The sequence below is a fragment of the Salmo salar genome, chromosome ssa02, assembly GCF_905237065.1.
Source record: "Salmo salar chromosome ssa02, Ssal_v3.1, whole genome shotgun sequence".
NCBI classification, from domain to species: Eukaryota; Metazoa; Chordata; class Actinopteri; order Salmoniformes; family Salmonidae; genus Salmo; species Salmo salar.
This window is the reverse complement of record NC_059443.1, coordinates 64,629,231-64,646,524: the sequence shown is the minus strand read 5'-3', so window position 1 is coordinate 64,646,524 and position 17,294 is coordinate 64,629,231. Positions and strand designations below refer to the sequence as shown.

General features: G+C 45.8%; 1 protein-coding gene across 1 annotated transcript in view; it reads left to right on the top strand.

The window, feature by feature from the left end:
- The window catches only part of LOC106590075 (transcription activator BRG1), a 33,174-nt gene extending 16,843 nt beyond the window's left edge, over positions 1-16,331 (top strand). Inside the window, 24 exon segments of the mRNA XM_045707924.1 lie at positions 2,360-2,490; positions 2,604-2,658; positions 2,886-3,025; positions 4,263-4,416; positions 4,630-4,793; positions 5,369-5,435; positions 5,709-5,819; positions 5,961-6,203; positions 7,487-7,600; positions 8,210-8,317; positions 10,536-10,622; positions 11,146-11,192; positions 11,285-11,451; positions 11,866-12,029; positions 12,349-12,658; positions 13,136-13,221; positions 13,446-13,664; positions 13,932-14,088; positions 14,091-14,193; positions 14,482-14,590; positions 14,669-14,770; positions 15,146-15,278; positions 15,479-15,615; positions 15,792-16,331. Of these exon segments, the coding sequence (XP_045563880.1) occupies positions 2,360-2,490; positions 2,604-2,658; positions 2,886-3,025; positions 4,263-4,416; positions 4,630-4,793; positions 5,369-5,435; positions 5,709-5,819; positions 5,961-6,203; positions 7,487-7,600; positions 8,210-8,317; positions 10,536-10,622; positions 11,146-11,192; positions 11,285-11,451; positions 11,866-12,029; positions 12,349-12,658; positions 13,136-13,221; positions 13,446-13,664; positions 13,932-14,088; positions 14,091-14,193; positions 14,482-14,590; positions 14,669-14,770; positions 15,146-15,278; positions 15,479-15,615; positions 15,792-15,827 (3,144 nt within the window). The 3' untranslated portion in view covers positions 15,828-16,331.
- The last annotated feature ends 963 nt before the right edge of the window (positions 16,332-17,294 follow it).

Below are 17,294 nucleotides of genomic sequence, written 5' to 3'. Positions count from 1 at the left end.
TTTGCATCCTGTAGCTCTAACTCCAAAAGGTTTTGGGACACTGTAAAGTCCATGGAGAATACGAGCACCTCCTCCCAGCTGCCCACTGCACTGAGGCTAGGAAACACTGTCACCACCGATAAATCCACGATAATCGAAAATTTCAATAAGCATTTTTCTATGGCTGGCCATAATTTCCTCCTGGCTACCCCAACCCCGGCCAACAGCTCCGCACCCCCCGCAGCTACTTGCCCAAGCCTCCCCAGCTTCTCCTTAGCTGATGTTCTGAAAGAGCTGCAAAATCTGGACCTGTACAAATCATCTGGGCTAGACAATCTGGACCGTCTCTTTCTAAAATTATCCGCCGCCATTGTTGCAACCCCTATTACTAGCCTGTTCAACTTCTTTCGTATCATCCGAGATTCCTAAAGATTGGAAAGCTGCCGCGGTCATCCCCCTCTTCGAAGGGGGTGACACTCTAGACCCAAACTATTACAGAACTATATACATCCTGCCCTGCCTTTCTAAAGTCTTCGAAAGCCAAATTAACAAACAGATCACTGACCATTTCGAATCCCACCGTACCTTCTCTGCTCTGCAATCAGTTTTCCGAGTTGGTCACGGGTGCACCTCAGCCACGCTCAAGGTACTAAACGATATCATAACCGCCATCGACAAAAGACAGTACTGTGCAGCCGTCTTCATCGACCTAGCCAAGGCGACTCTGCCGTATTCTTATCGGCAGACTCAACAGCCTTGGCTTCGCAATTGACTGCCTCGCCTGGTTCACCAACTACTTCTCAGATAGAGTTCAGTGTGTCAACTCGGACGGCCTGTTGTCCGGACCTCTGGCAGTCTATGGGGGTACTACAGGGTTCAATTCTCGGGCCGACTCTTTTCTCTGTATATATCAAGGATGTCGCTCTTCCTGCGGGTGATTCCTTGATCCACCTCTACGCAGATGACACCATTCTGTATACATCTGGGCCTTCTTTGGACACTGTGTTAACAAACCTCCAAACAAGCTTCAATGCCATACAACACTCCTTCCATGGCCTCCAACTGCTCTTAAATGCTAGTAAAACTAAATGCATGCTCTTCAACCGATCGCTGCCCGCACCCGCCCGCCTGACTAGCATCACGGTTCTGACTTAGAATATGTGGACAACTACAAGTACCTAGGTGTCTGGCTAGACTGTAAACTCTCCTTCCAGACTCATATTAAGCATCTCCAATCCAAAACTAAATCTAGAATCGGCTTCCTATTTCGCAACAAAGCCTCCTTCACTCTTGCTGCCAAACATACCCTCGTAAAACTGACTATCCTACCGATCCTCGACTTCGGCAGTGTCATTTTACAAAATAGCCTCCAACACTCTACTCAGCAAACTGGATGCAGTCTATCACAGTGCCATTCGTTTTGTCACCAAAGCCCCATATACCACCCACCACTGCGACCTGGATGCTCTCGTCGGCTGGCCCTCGCTACATATTCGTCGCCAAACCCACTGGCTCAAGGTCATGCTAGGTAAAGCTCCGCCTTATCACAGCTCACTAGTCACCATAGCAACAGCCATCCGTAGCACGCGCTCCAGCAGGTATATCTCACTGGTCATCCCTAAAGCCAACACCTCCTTTGGCTGCCTTTCCTTCCAGTTCTCTGCTGCCAATGACTGGAACAAATTACAAAAATCGCTAAAGTTGGAGACTTATATCTCCCTCACTAACTTTAAGCATCAGCATACTGAGCAGCTTACCGATTGATGCAGCTGTACACAGCCCATCTGTAAATAGCTCATCCAACTACCTACCTCATCCCCATATTGGTTTTATTTACTTTTTTGTTCTTTTGCACACCAGTATTTCTACTTGCACATCATCATCTGCACATCTCACTCCAGTGTTAATTTGCTACTATGGCCTATTTTTTGCCTTACCTCTTACTCCATTTGCACACACTGTATATAGATCTTCTGTGTTATTGACTGTACTTTTGTTTATCCCATGTGTAACTCTGTGTTGTTGTTTGTGTCGCATTGCTTTGCTTTATCTTGGCCAGGATGCAGTTGTAAATGAGAACTTGTTCTCAACTGGCCTACCTGGTTAAATAAAGGTGAAATAAAAAAATATTTAAAAAAATAGTGATGGTTCAGCAGGCATCTACATTAACCCACACTATCAGCATCAGTATCCAGAGCCGTTCTGACTCTTATCACCAGAAATATTGGACCCCAGGAAGAGTAGCTGATGTGTTAGCAGCAGCTAATGGGGATCCTAGTAAAATACTAAACATTATCAGTATTTGTCGACGCCAAGAATAGTGTATTTCCCCTTCAACGTCAGCATCCAGTGTTTTTCTGACTCGGTCCCCCCCCCCCAGCCTCTAGATGAGACGTCCCAGATGAGTGACCTACCAGTGAAGGTGATCCACGTGGACAGTGGTAACATCCTGACAGGGGCGGACGCTCCTAAAGCTGGACAACTGGACACATGGCTGGAGATGAACCCTGGGTACGAGGCTGGAGGAGGAGGATGAGATGGGCCTATTAGGTGTTTAGGGGTATATTTTAGAGGGGGTAAAGGTATGTTTGTGGTTGTAATACTGATGTTCTCTGCTGTTCCAGGTACGAGGTGGCCCCTCGCTCTGACAGTGAAGACAGTGGATCGGAAGAGGAGGAGGTGGGTTTGGTCATAAAAGATAGTACCCAACCATGACTAAACTCTTAATATAGAGATTACAGGATGAAAACGCTACAAATAGGAACAAAATCAACTGAATTGGTTGTACAGTCATAAAGACTAGATTCATTCCACACTCTCTCTGTACCAAAGCTATGACCAGTTTGTCTGAATGGTGATTGACAGGTTGTTGTTGTCCCGCCCCTGGCCTGTCATTGGCCTGTCAGGAGGAAGAGGAGGAGCCCCAGCCGGCAGTGCCTCCAGTAGTGGTCCTCCCAGGGTTAGTGGGGTTAGAGGAGAAGAAGAAGAAGATCCCAGACCCAGACAGTGAAGAAGTATCAGAGGTGGACGTACGACACATCATAGAGTGAGCACACTACACCTGGGTCCCTATAGAGTAACAAAGTATGAGTCATAATACCCATAAAACCTAGCGGTCAAACAGGGAAATGGTTCCAATCGTCACCATTCCTTTTTCCCTTTTCTCGATTTTAGAAACACTTAAAATAAGGGCTGTGTTTCGTGTAGGCTTACCCTGGCATGACAGGGTAGCGGCAGGGTAGCCTAGTGGTTAGAGCGTTGCGCTAGTAACCGAAAGGTTGCAAGTTTGAATCCCTGAGCTGACAAGATACACATCTGTCGTTCTGCCCCTGAACAAGGCAGTTAACCCACTGTTCCTAGGCCGTCTTTGAAAATAAGAATTTGTTCTTAACTGACTTGCCTAGTTAAATAAAGGTAAAATAAAAATAAAAAATAACCGTGGAAATCTCTCTATCAATATTTTCGCCTGTATTTACCCCCCAAAAATGGAATGCTAATGAGCTGCTAATGTAGCATTTTCGAATATCGTAGTAAATGGAGACAAATATATTGATAAAAGTCACCTTGTCCTAGAGAGATTTACATGGTTATCAAAATGTCATGCCAGGGTAAGCCTACACGAAATACAGCCCTTATTTTAAATGTTTCTAAAATTGAGAAGTGATTTGACTGAAATTGTTTGGAAGGGCCCATAAGTAAGCATTTAGCCGTTAGTCCACACCTACTGTTTACAAAGCATGTGTCAAATACATTTAGATTTGATTTGAAATGTCTGGTGTATGATTCACGTTTGGAGTCAAAAGAACCGTTCATTTTCAGTGAGGAATTGGGTGAATCTCGAACCTCTGACCTTCTCCAATGTGTTTAAGGAGGCAAGAAGATAGGACACAAGGAGACACAATTGAGATTCACCTGTTGTGCACTCCTGCCTACACATTGGATTTATTTAAATAAGCCATAAAGACAGAAATGCCTACAATTCAGTTTTGGGGTCAAAAGTTCCATTAATATTCAGTGAGAAATTGACCCTAATGCTGTTTTGCTGACTTGCAAATCCTTATCAATGACGGAGTGAATTTTCCAGCTAAAGATGCTTGTCTCTCATAGCGATATAATTTTTTTTAAATAGCACAATTACTTTATAGGGCTCATGCCAATATGTAATAATAATACATTACATTTATAACATGTTTTTAACTGAAGAACTATCATAAAAGTGCTACAGTGATTGCATTAAAGCCATTCAGCCAGTGATATTGTTTCTTCCCTGGTTCCGTCCCTAGGCACGCTAAACAGGATGTGGATGATGAGTATAACAGTGCAGAGGCAGCGTTCGCTCGGGGACTCCAGTCTTACTACGCTGTGGCCCATGCTGTCACTGAGAGAGTGGAGAAACAGTCCACTATACTCATCAACGGACAACTGAAACAGTACCAGGTGAAGCAGCACTGACAAGAGGCTGAATAAGCCTGAGAAGTGACATTTCCTTTCTTAAGTCATTAGAAGAAACCCAGACCAACCTGTACAATTGTGGCTGGCTGACATTGTCCTTTCTCTTTCTCTGTTGATTCTCTCTCCTCTTCCTCTCCTTGTCTCTCCTTTCCACTCAAACTGTTTCTCCCTCCCTCCCTCTGTCCCTCCCTCCGTCAGATTAAAGGTCTGGAGTGGCTGGTGTCTCTCTACAACAACAATCTGAATGGTATCCTGGCTGATGAGATGGGACTAGGAAAGACCATCCAGACCATCGCTCTCATCACGTACCTGATGGAGAACAAACGAGTCAACGGACCTTTCCTCATCATAGTACCGCTCTCGTGAGTACTGTACCGCTCTGCCACGCACGGAGAACCATGGCTTCAATTACAATTAAACTTTAAAGGGACATTACACTCCAAAATCAATCACGTTTTCAAGACCCCAACATTGGTCGTACGTTGAGCTACTGTAAGTCCGTGTCACAGGCCGTTTTGTAGATTCAGCTATATGCCACAATCCAAAATGAATGGAAGACATAAGCTCCACATCATTTTCCAGATTTGCTGTGCTTATTTTTTCCATTACTTTGGGGTTGAGGTACAGTATATAGCTGGATATACACAACTGATGGTGTGGGACTTTTGAAGAGTACTGTCCCTTTAATTGTAACTGTATTCATAGTACACTTAACGTGACTGTCATACATGATATGATGGAGTACAGTACTAATGAGAGGGAAACAATGATCCGGAGAGAGGGGTGGGTAAGGTTTGGTACAGTCGCATAATTCAAAAGTAATAATTAAAATAGAAATAGAATAGTAATATATATGTATCTATCGCTATGGGTACAGTGCTATTTGTTTGCTTAGGTAAGTTTGGCCCTGTGTTTTCCTCTCTTCTCACATTGACAGAACTCTCTCTAACTGGGTGTATGAGTTTGACAAGTGGGCTCCGTCTGTAGTGAAAGTCTCCTACAAGGTGAGTTGGAGCAGCTAACCTTCCGCCAACTATATGGTAACCATGGAAACACTAATTACTTGAGGTCCTGAAATACAGCCATATGGGCGGCCGTGTGGAAGCCTGTCTATAATGCATTCCAATCAAAAGTGTATCACTTGCAGTCAGAACAACAACAACTAGGCTTATTATGAATACAAATGTAAAGTCACACCATTCTAGTAATTATTCATTTAATTAATTCATTAATGTCAACTTAAGTCCAAGTTCCTGTCCTTCATGTTGTCTCTGCAGGGTTCCCCTCAGGCCAGAAGGGCCTTCATCCCCCAGCTACGCAGCGGCAAGTTCAACGTTCTCCTCACTACCTATGAGTACATCATCAAGGATAAACAGGTCCTAGCCAAGGTAACACACAGACACACACTCTACCTCCAGCGTGATTCTGAACAACTCTCACCATGACCATTTGACTGATGACCTATATACCCTCTTTCTCTCTCTGTCTCTCTCTCCTCCATCACACCCCTGCTCCCTCTCCCCCCACAGATCCGGTGGAAGTACATGATCGTGGACGAGGGCCACCGGATGAAGAACCACCACTGTAAGCTGACCCAGGTCCTCAACACCCACTACCTGGCCCCCAGGAGAGTGCTCCTAACTGGGACACCGCTCCAGAACAAGCTGCCTGAGCTCTGGGCCCTGCTCAACTTTCTCCTGCCCACCATCTTTAAGAGCTGCAGTACCTTCGAACAGTGGTTCAATGCACCGTTCGCTATGACTGGAGAGAAGGTGAGTTTTTTTTTAGCTGAAAGAAATTGAGAAATGCTATATATACTGAACAAAAAGATGAACGCAACATGTAAAGTGTTGGTCCCATGTTTCATGAGCTGAAATAAAAGATCCCAGAAAGTGTATTTCTCTACTGTAAGCCGCCTCCAACAGCGTTTTAGAAAATTTGGCAGTACGTCCAACCGACCTCACATCCGCAGACCAGGGGTAACAAGGAGTCGCTAGAGCGCAATGAGCCAAGTACAGCCCCCCAGCCAAACCCTCCACTAAACCGGACGACACTGGGCCAAATGTGCGCCGCCCTATGGGACTTGCGGTCACGGCCGGTTGTGACACAACCTGGGATCAAACCCGGGTCTGTAGTGACACCTCAAGCACCGTGATGCAGTGCCTTAGACCGCTGCGCACTCGGGAGGCTGCAGACCACATTTAATCAGCTCATCTGTCCCGCGGACTGCCAGCTGCCAATCACTGCTACGTACACTACTGTTCAAAAGTTTGGGGACACTTAGAAATGTTCTTGTTTTTGAAAGAAAAGCACATTTTCTGTCCATTAAAATAATATCAAATTGATCAGATATACAGTGTAGACATTGTTAATGTTGTAAATGACTATTGTAGCTGGATTTTTAATGGAATATCTACATAGGTGTACAGAGGCCCATTATCAGCAACAATCACTCCTGTGTTCCAATGGCACATTCGGTTAGCTAATCCAAGTTTCAAATTTTAAAACGCTAATTGATCATTAAAAAACCCTTTGCAATTATGTTAGCACAGCTGAAAACTGTTGTACTGATTAAAGAAGCAATAAAACTGGCCCTCTTTAGACTAGTTGAGTATCTGGAGCATCAGCATTTGTGGGTTTTATAGCTTCTTTAATCAGTACAATAGTTTTCAGCTGTGCTAACATAATTGCAAACGGGTTTTCTAATGATCAATTAGTGTTTTAACATGATAAACTTGGATTAGCTAACACAACGTGCCATTGGAACACAGGAATGATGGTTGCTGATAATAGGCCTCTGTACACCTATGTAGATATTCCATAAAAAATCTGCCGTTTCCAGCTACAATAGTCATTTACAACATTAACAATGTCTACACTGTATTTCTGATCAAGTTTGTTATTTTAATGGACAAAAAATGTGCTTTTCTTTCAAAAACAAGAACATTTCTAAGTGACCCCAAACTTTCGAACGGTAGTGTACCTTTAGTCAATTGTATACATTTCTGTTCATGAAATTAAATAATATTTAACTCCGTTCTCTTCTTCTCTCCAGGTGGATCTAAATGAAGAGGAGACCATCCTGATTATCCGTCGCCTCCACAAGGTGCTCCGCCCCTTCCTGTTACGCAGGCTCAAGAAGGAAGTAGAGGCTCAGCTACCGGAAAAGGTATAGGTCGTCTCTCCATCTTCACATTTCTTTTAAATACAAACTCATGTTCACAGCTTTCTTCAGTATTTTGTCCATTGGGTGTCTTCTTACCTATGCTGTCAGGTATTTTTCAGCTGACTGTGTTTGCATAATATCTCCATTCTGTGGTTTTAATTGATTGATTGGCTGATTGATTGATTGGTTTATTGATCTCTCGCTCTCGCTGCGTCTCTCTCTCTCTCTCGCTGCGTCTCTCTCTCTCTCTCGCTGCGTCTCTCTCTCTCTCTCGCTGCGTCTCTCTCTCTCTCTCGCTGCGTCTCTCTCTCTCTCGCTGCGTCTCTCTCTCTCTCTCGCTGCGTCTCTCTCTCTCTCTCGCTGCGTCTCTCTCTCTCTCGCTGCGTCTCTCTCTCTCTCTCGCTGCGTCTCTCTCTCGCTGCGTCTCTCTCTCTCTCTCGCTGCGTCTCTCTCTCTCTCGCTGCGTCTCTCTCTCTCTCTCGCTGCGTCTCTCTCTCTCTCTCTCGCTGCGTCTCTCTCTCGCTGCGTCTCTCTCTCTCTCTCTCTCTCTCTCGCTGCGTCTCTCTCTCTCTCTCTCGCTGCTCTCTCTCTCTCTCTCTCTCTGTCCTCCAGGTGGAGTATGTAATAAAGTGTGATATGTCAGCGCTCCAGAGGGTTCTGTACAGACATATGCAGGCCAAGGGAGTCCTACTGACAGACGGCTCTGAGAAGGACAAGAAGGTAAGGAGGAATAACTCAAATTCTTTGTCCAAAACATACAGTATGTAAAATATGCTATTTTTAGATCATATTCTGTTTATATGAATATGTGTAAGAAGCTTTTGATTATACACTGCTCAAAAAAATAAAGGGAACACTTAAACAACACAATGTAACTCCAAGTCAATCACACTTCTGTGAAATCAAACTGTCCACTTAGGAAGCAACACTGATTGACAATAAATTTCACATGCTGTTGTGCAAATGGAATAGACAACAATTGGAAATTATAGGCAATTAGCAAGACACCCCCAATAAAGGAGTGTTTCTGCAGGTGGGGACCACAGACCACTTCTCAGTTCCTATGCTTCCTGGCTGATGTTTTGGTCACTTTTGAATGCTGGCGGTGCTTTCACTCTAGTGGTAGCATGAGACGGAGTCTACAACCCACACAAGTGGCTCAGGTAGTGCAGCTCATCCAGGATGGCACATCAATGCGAGCTGTGGCAAGAAGGTTTGCTGTGTCTGTCAGCGTAGTGTCCAGAGCATGGAGGCGCTACCAGGAGACAGGCCAGTACATCAGGAGACGTGGAGGAGGACGTAGGAGGGCAACAACCCAGCAGCAGGACCGCTACCTCCGCCTTTGTGCAAGGAGGAGCAGGAGAAGCACTGGAGCAGGCCACAAATGTGCATGTGTCTGCTCAAACGGTCAGAAACAGACTCCATGAGGGTGGTATGAGGGCCCGACGTCCACAGGTGGGGGTTGTGCTTACAGCCCAACACCGTGCAGGACGTTTGGCATTTGCCAGAGAACACCAAGATTGGCAAATTTGCCACTAGCGCCCTGTGCTCTTCACAGATGAAAGCAAGTTCACACTGAGCACGTGACAGACGTGACAGAGTCTGGAGACGACGTGGAGAACGTTCTGCTGCCTGCAACATCCTCCAGCCTGACCGGTTTGGCGGTGGGTCAGTCATGGTGTGGGGTGGCATTTCTTTGGGGGGCCGCACAGCCCTCCATGTGCTCGCCAGTGGTAGCCTGACTGCCAAAGGTACCGAGATGAGATCCTCAGACCCCTTGTGAGACCATATGCTGGTGCGGTTGGCCCTGGGTTCCTCCTAATGCAAGACAATGCTAGACCTCATGTGGCTGGAGTGTGTCAGCAGTTCCTGCAAGAGGAAGGCATTGATACTATGGACTGTCCCGCCCGTTCCCCAGACCTGAATCTAACTGAGCACATCTGGGACATCATGTCTCGCTCCATCCACCAACGCCACGTTGCACCACAGACTGTCCAGGAGTTGGCGGATGCTTTAGTCCAGGTCTGGGAGGAGATCCCTCAGGAGACCATCTGCCACCTCATCAGGAGCATGCCCAGGTGTTGTAGGGAGGTCATACAGGCGCGTGGAGGCCACACACACTACTGAGCCTCATTTTGACTTGTTTTAAGGACATTACATCAAAGTTGGATCAGCCTGTAGTGTGGTTTTCCACTTTAATTTTGAGTGTGACTCCAAATCCAGACCTCCATGGGTTGATAAATTGGATTTCCATTGATTATTTTTGTGTGATTTGGTTGTCAGCACATTCAACTATGTAAAGAAAAAAGGTTTTAATAAGATTATTTCTTTCATTCAGATCTAGGATGTGTTGTTTAAGTGTTCCCTTTATTTTTTTAGCAGTATATTTCAAGGTGAAATAATTATAAAATGTACAAGGCAGTATTAGTTTTGTCTTGTTTTAAAAACATTCTCACATGCCTCACTTCCATAAATTCATAGCTTGTGGTGGCTGAAGTCAGCTAAAGTTTGAAGTTGCAGTTTAAAGAAAACAGATTAGTTTCCCCGGGCCCATATACTATTTTCATGGTGAGGAACCATCTAACATCAAGTGGTAAAATCCTGAACTTCTCCTGTAATATCTCTGTGTCTATTGTAGGGTAAATCCTCCTGTAATATATCTGTGTCTATTGTAGGGTAAAATCCTGAACTCCTCCAGTAATATCTCTGTGTCTATTGTAGGGTAAATCCTGAACTCCTCCTGTAATATTTCTGTGTCTATTGTAGGGTAAATCCTCCTGTAATGTCTGTGTGTCTATTGTAGGGTAAATCCTGAACTCCTCCTGTAATATCTGTGTGTCTATTGTAGGGTAAATCCTGAACTCCTCCTGTAATATCTGTGTGTCTATTGTAGGGTAAATCCTGAACTCCTCCTGTAATATCTGTGTGTCTATTGTAGGGTAAAGGAGGTACCAAGACTTTGATGAACACCATCATGCAGTTGAGGAAGATCTGTAACCATCCCTACATGTTCCAACAGATAGAGGTACAGTGGGAATACACACACAGATAGAGGTACAGTGGGAATACACACACAGATAGAGGTACAGTGGGAATACACACACAGATAGAGGTACAGTGGGAATACACACACAGATAGAGGTACAGTGGGAATACACACACAGATAGAGGTACAGTGGGAATACACACACAGATAGAGGTACAGTGGGAATACACACACAGATAGAGGTACAGTGGGAATACACACACAGATAGAGGTACAGTGGAAAACAATAAACACAGATAGAGGTACAGTGGGAATGCACACACAGATAGAGGTACAGTGGGAATACACACACAGATAGAGGTACAGTGGGAATACACACACAGATAGAGAGACAGTGGAAATACACATACACATTTACACACACAGATAGAGGTACAGTGGGAATGCACACACAGATAGAGGTACAGTGGGAATGCACACACACACAGATAGAGGTACATACAGTGGGAGTATACTTTCTATTGATGAACTAACCCCACCACAATTCTGTATTTGTTCATAGGAATCTTTCTCTGAGCATTTAGGATTTTCCGGAGGGATAGTGAGTGGGTAAGTGCATAAGTCGATTGAGAATAATTTTCACAACAACGACCCGAAATGCTTTCACTCTATTGGCCTGGTTGTTCTCTCTCTGCCCCTAGTCTTGACCTGTACCGAGCCTCAGGGAAGTTTGAGGTGCTGGACCGTATCCTGCCCAAGCTGAGGGCCACCAACCACAAGGTGTTGTTGTTCTGTCAGATGACCTCGCTCATGACCATCATGGAGGACTACTTCGCCTACCGCAACTTCAAGCACCTGCGTCTGGACGGTACGGTGTGTGTGTGTGTGTGTGTGTGTGTGTGTGTGTGTGTGTGTGTGTGTGTGTCGGTATCAGAACTGGGTTCAAATAGTTACTTGGCGTCTTTCTAATACATGCCTGGTGCAATGGAACAAATGGTACAAACCCCACCCATCTGGCATTCCATAAAGGCTCAATCATACTCAAAGTATTTTGTAGTCTAGAAAATAAATACTTTTTGAACCCATGTCTGCTACGCATATGATACAAAATCAAAGTTGGGATTTCTGTCTCTCTTAGTTGCTGTGTTTTACTCATCCACTTCCCTCTCCCCTCCTCTCTCCCTCCGCCCGCCGTCCCTGTCTCCCTCCCTCCCTCCGCCCGCCGCCCCTCTCTCCCTCCCTCCCCTCCTCTCTCCCTCCGCCCCCCTCTCCCTCCCTCCAGGCACCACCAAAGCAGAGGACAGGGGCATGCTGTTGAAGGCGTTTAACGACCCGGCCTCCCAGTACTTCATCTTCCTGCTCAGTACCAGAGCCGGCGGGCTGGGCCTCAACCTGCAGTCAGCTGACACCGTGGTCATCTTCGACTCTGACTGGAACCCTCACCAGGTAGGGGGAGTAACACACACACACACACACACACACACACACACACACAACTCCTAAGGGATTGGCTGGAACCCACAGCAGGTACACTTGCAATGTTAGTAGTTGAAGTCATATATGAACATTACTTGAGTGAATATTCAGTTAGAAGTACAAAATAGCCCACTAAACTTGCCATGTTAGTATTGACATGCCACCATGGGCCAGATACTAACTGAATCATTGCTAGCCATCGGAATTTGAACTACGAATATCTAACGATTCAGCCCAAAGTATCCTACCGTATTCTAACCATCTCTCCCTCTCCTCCCTCTCTCTCCAGGACCTGCAGGCCCAGGACCGTGCCCACCGCATCGGCCAACAGAACGAGGTCCGCGTCCTGCGTCTCTGCACCGTCAACTCCGTAGAGGAGAAGATCCTGGCGGCAGCCAAGTACAAACTCAACGTGGACCAGAAGGTCATCCAGGCCGGCATGTTTGACCAGAAGTCATCGAGCCACGAGCGCCGGGCTTTCCTGCAGGCCATCCTGGAGCACGAGGAACAGGACGAGGTCGGGGCCCCGGGGGGCGTGTGGAAGTCTGGGGGCTCTTGGGTGGGTGTGACCGACGAAAGCCCGGAACTCCCACACCCTCAGAATACCCACGCTGCCCACTGACACACCTACCTCTCTCCGTTGTACTGTTCTTCCCGCTTCCTCTTTTTCATCCGTTGTACATCTCTCTCTTTCTTTCTTGCTTTCAATCCCTCTTTCTTCTTTTCACCACTCTCTTTCTCTCACATATTTTGTCCCTTGTGTATGTGTCTTAGGTGGACAAACACAATGTGGATGGTATTTCAAGTACACTTCTTTTGAATGCTAATACTGTTTTAAAGACTTTACATGTACTGTAAATTACATGTTGTGTATATTGACCCATTCCTTGATGATTTTACAGAGTGGTGGATTGGATAGTCTGGTCCCAGACCTGTTTGTTCTGTCTGACAATTCCTCGTGTCATTGGTCATATGGTCACAAACAGATCTGGAACCAGGCTATAGAGCTATAGCTTTGCTCATGTCCTTCTGTCCTGCTGTGTGTTGGGTCTGTCTGTCCATTGGTGTGTGTTTGACCGCACAGGAGGAGGACGAGGTGCCAGACGATGAGACGGTCAACCAGATGATCGCCAGGAGCGAGGAGGAGTTTGACCACTTCATGGTTAGTTAGTGTCTGATGGTCATTTCTCTGGGTCAAGGGTCAATCCAATATCTATACATACAACGATGCAGAATACTCTGTTCTTTTCTCTGCCTACTACGTTACACTTTCGTTTCCTCTTTCTCCTCTCCTCCTTTCTCCTCCCTCTACCTCTGTCCCATCCTCTGTTTTCTCTGTCTTCTCCTCTCTCCTGGTCTCTATCTCCCCGCCCCCTCCCCCTCCAGCGTATGGACCTGGACAGGCGGCGTGAGGACGCTCGGAACCCCCGGCGTAAGCCCCGTCTGATGGAGGAGGACGAGCTGCCCACCTGGATCATGAAGGATGACGCCGAGGTGGAGAGACTCACCTGTGAGGAAGAAGAGGAGAAGATGTTCGGGAGGGGGTCCCGCCAGCGCAAGGAGGTGGACTACAGTGACTCACTCACCGAGAAGCAGTGGCTCAAGGTTAGAGGTCAAGGGTCAGGGGTTAAATGACACTCTGGGATTGGTGTATTCATTTGATGTTGTTTATTAAGTGACAAGGTGCTCATCATGTGTTTGCCTCTCTCTTTCTCCCTCTCTCTCCCTCTCGCTCTCGCTTTCTCCCTCCCTCTCGCTTTCCCCCTCCCTCCCTCTCTCTTTCTCTCTTTTTCCCCCTCCCTCCCTCTTTCTCCCTCCCTCTCTTTCGCTCTCTCTTTCTCGCTCTCTCTCCCCCCCCCCTTCTCCCTCCAGGCCATTGAGGAAGGCACGTTAGAGGAGATCGAAGAGGAGGTGCGTCACAAGAAGACCACCCGGAAGCGAAAGCGTGACCGCGATGACCTCCCTGGCCCCTCCTCTTCCTCCTCGGGCGGCAGGCGGAGCCGGGACAAGGACGAGGACGGGAAGAGACAGAAAAGAGGGGACGCCCCCCCGCAGAGAAACTCTCCCCCAACCCCCCCGCTCTCACCAAAAAGATGAAGAAGATAGTGGACGCTGTTATTAAATACAAAGACAGGTAAGACTGGGGCCAGTGTTCTCTTCAGCTTGCTTTACAATTTTGACTTACATGCTGGTTGGAGCTAGCCTGGGTACCAGTCTGTTTGTGCCGTCTTGACACTCCTTGTCATGCCAAACATGTTTGGGACCAGGCTAGGTTGGATCAAGGTGCTTGCAACACCAGAGTTGTGAGACTGATTTCCCATATGGGCCACAACATGCTGCAGTACTGACAGTCTGTGTAACTGCTGTGTAACATCAGTACTACGGGTACTAACGTCAGTACCTCTGGTGATGTCTTTCACAGCAGTAATGGTCGTCAGCTGAGTGAGGTCTTCATCCAGCTGCCCTCGCGCAAAGAGCTGCCAGAGTACTACGAGCTCATCCGCAAGCCTGTCGACTTCAGGAAAATCAAGGTAAATTAACACACACACACTCATTCTCATCCCCCCTCTAATCTCTCTCTCCCTCTCTCCTGTCTGTCCCTCCTGTAGGAGAGGATCCGTAGCCACAGATACCGTAGTCTAGGAGACCTGGAGAGAGATGTGATGCTACTCTTTCAGAACGCACAGACCTTCAACCTGGAGGGATCACTGGTGAGACACACACACTTTATACTGGAATGAGTACACAACAACACAAACACATCGATAACAATAGATTAAAAGAGTGGTTGACTTTGTGTGTTTATCGACTTTAACTCACATCGTCCAGTAACTTCATTAGAGCTGTAACTGCTCTTTCTATATGCGCTCTTGTTACTGTATAAAAATGTATCAAGGGACCAGTCCTTTTTTTTGATCAACTTTTTATTTGAATGATTTGAAGCAGGTTAAGGCTGAATAACAATAAGCGGTGGACCAAATAACAATACCATTGTTGGCACATGTCCAACTGCATCTGTGCATGAGCCTAAAATAGCTACATCGGTCTATGGTCTGGTGGCTGTCTGGTTGCTGCCTCGTTCCCAGATCTACGAGGACTCCATCGTGCTCCAGTCGGTGTTCACCAGTCTGAGACAGAAGATCGAGAAGGAGGAGGACAGCGAGGGAGAGGACAGTGAGGAAGAGGAGGAGGACCTGGACGAAGGCTCCGAGTCAGAGTGTGAGTCATCACTGAAGAAAGGAAGTAAGGAATGAAGAAGCACAGGAAGGAAGAAGGGAAAAAAACAATATGGAGAAAAATAAAGAATGAATGAAAGACAGAGAGAGAATGATTAAACCAGCCATCTCTGTGACCTTGCAATAAACTGTGTTGTGGTGTGTGTGTGTGTGTGTGTGTGTGTGTGTGTGTCCATCCTCTAGCCCGCTCAGTGAAGGTGAAGATCCGTCTGGGACGGAGAGAGAAGAGTAGTGACCGGGGGAAGGGTAGGAGACGTATGGGACGCACCCGAGCCAAACCTGTAGTCAGCGACGACGACACTGAAGAGGAGCAGGAGGAGGTGAGGGGAGAGGTGTGTGTGTGTGTGTGTGTTTGCACCTTCCATCTTTGATGTTTTGTTTTATAATCCCTCTGCAAAAATGTGTTGGCTATATTGTGCATGACACCCAGAAATGTTCCCCCTTCTCTCTCTCTTTATATATTTGTCTCTCTCCTCTCCTGTTCCACCTCTCACAGGAACGCTCCCTCAGTGGCACTGATGAAGAATCCTAAATGGAAACTAGCTACTAACTCCAAGATCCAACTCTACTTCCATTATTACCAGGTTTTGTTCAGCTCCATTTCATATCTACTTGGGAATTTCACTCAATATTGACGCCAACTCCCTCCCTGTTATGTACATTAGCACAGCTTTCATAACAACAACTACTGGACATGAAGCACTGCTTAGGTGTGGAAAACAGACTCATTCTGCCTCATCCTGTTAGTCGACGTAAACAACCTTGTTAATGTAATATGTGTCAATTACTAAAAGTGTTATTTATTATGTCTGGTGTCTTTTGGGGGGTAAGTTGAGGCCATATACACTGCCTTCAGTAAGTATTCATACTGCTTGACTTATTCCACATTTTTCTGTGTTACAGCCTGAATTCAAAATATATTTTAAAAAAATTGGACACCCATCTACACACAATACCCCATAATGACAAAGTGAAAACATGTTTTTAGAAATGTTTGCAAATGTATTGAAAATGAAATATCTAATTTACATAACTTGAGTCAATACTTTGTAGAAGCATCTTTGGCAGCGATTACAGCTGTGAGTCTTTTCGGGTAAGTCTCTAAGAGCTTTCCACACCTGGATTTTGCAACATTTGCCTTTTATTATTTTCAAAAATCTTCAAGCTCTGTCAAATTGGATATTGATCCTTGCTAGACGACCATTTTCATGTCTTAGATGTATATCAAAACTGTAACTCGGCCACTCAGGAACATTCACTGTCTTCTTGGTAAGCAACTCCAGTGTATATTTGGCCTTGTGTTTTAGGTTATTGTCCTGCTGAAAGGTGAATTCATCTCCCAGTATTTGGTGGAAGGCAGACTGAACCAGGTTTTCCTCTAGGATTTTGACTGTTCTTAGCTGCATTGTTTCTTTTCTATCCAGAAAAACTCCCCCAGTCCTTAACAATTACAATATGTAGAGTGGTACTCGGTAATGGATTTGCCCCCAAAAACATTACATTGCTTTTCCACATTTTTTGTAGTATTATTTTAGTGCCTTGTTGCAAACAGGATATAGGTTTATTCTGTACAGGCGTCCTTCTTTTCAGTCTGTCATTTAGGTTAGTATTGTGGAGTAACTACAATGTTGTTGATCCATCCTCAGTTTTCTCCTATCACAGCCATTAAACTCTGTAACTGTTTTTTAAAATCACCATTGGCCTCATGGTGAAATCCCTGAGCAGTTTCCTTCCTCTCTGGAAACTGAGTTAGGAAGGACGCCTGAATCTTTGTATCGACTGGGTGTATTGATACCCCATCCAAAGTGTAATTAATAACTTCAAAGGGATATTCAAAGTCTGCTTTTTTATTTTTTACCCATTTACCAATAGTGCCCTTCTTTGCGAGCCATTGAAAAACCTCCCTGGTCTTTGTGGTTGAATCTGTGTTTGAAATTCACTGCTCAACTGAGGGACCTTACAATTATCTGTATGTGTGGGGTACAGAGAGGGGATGGTT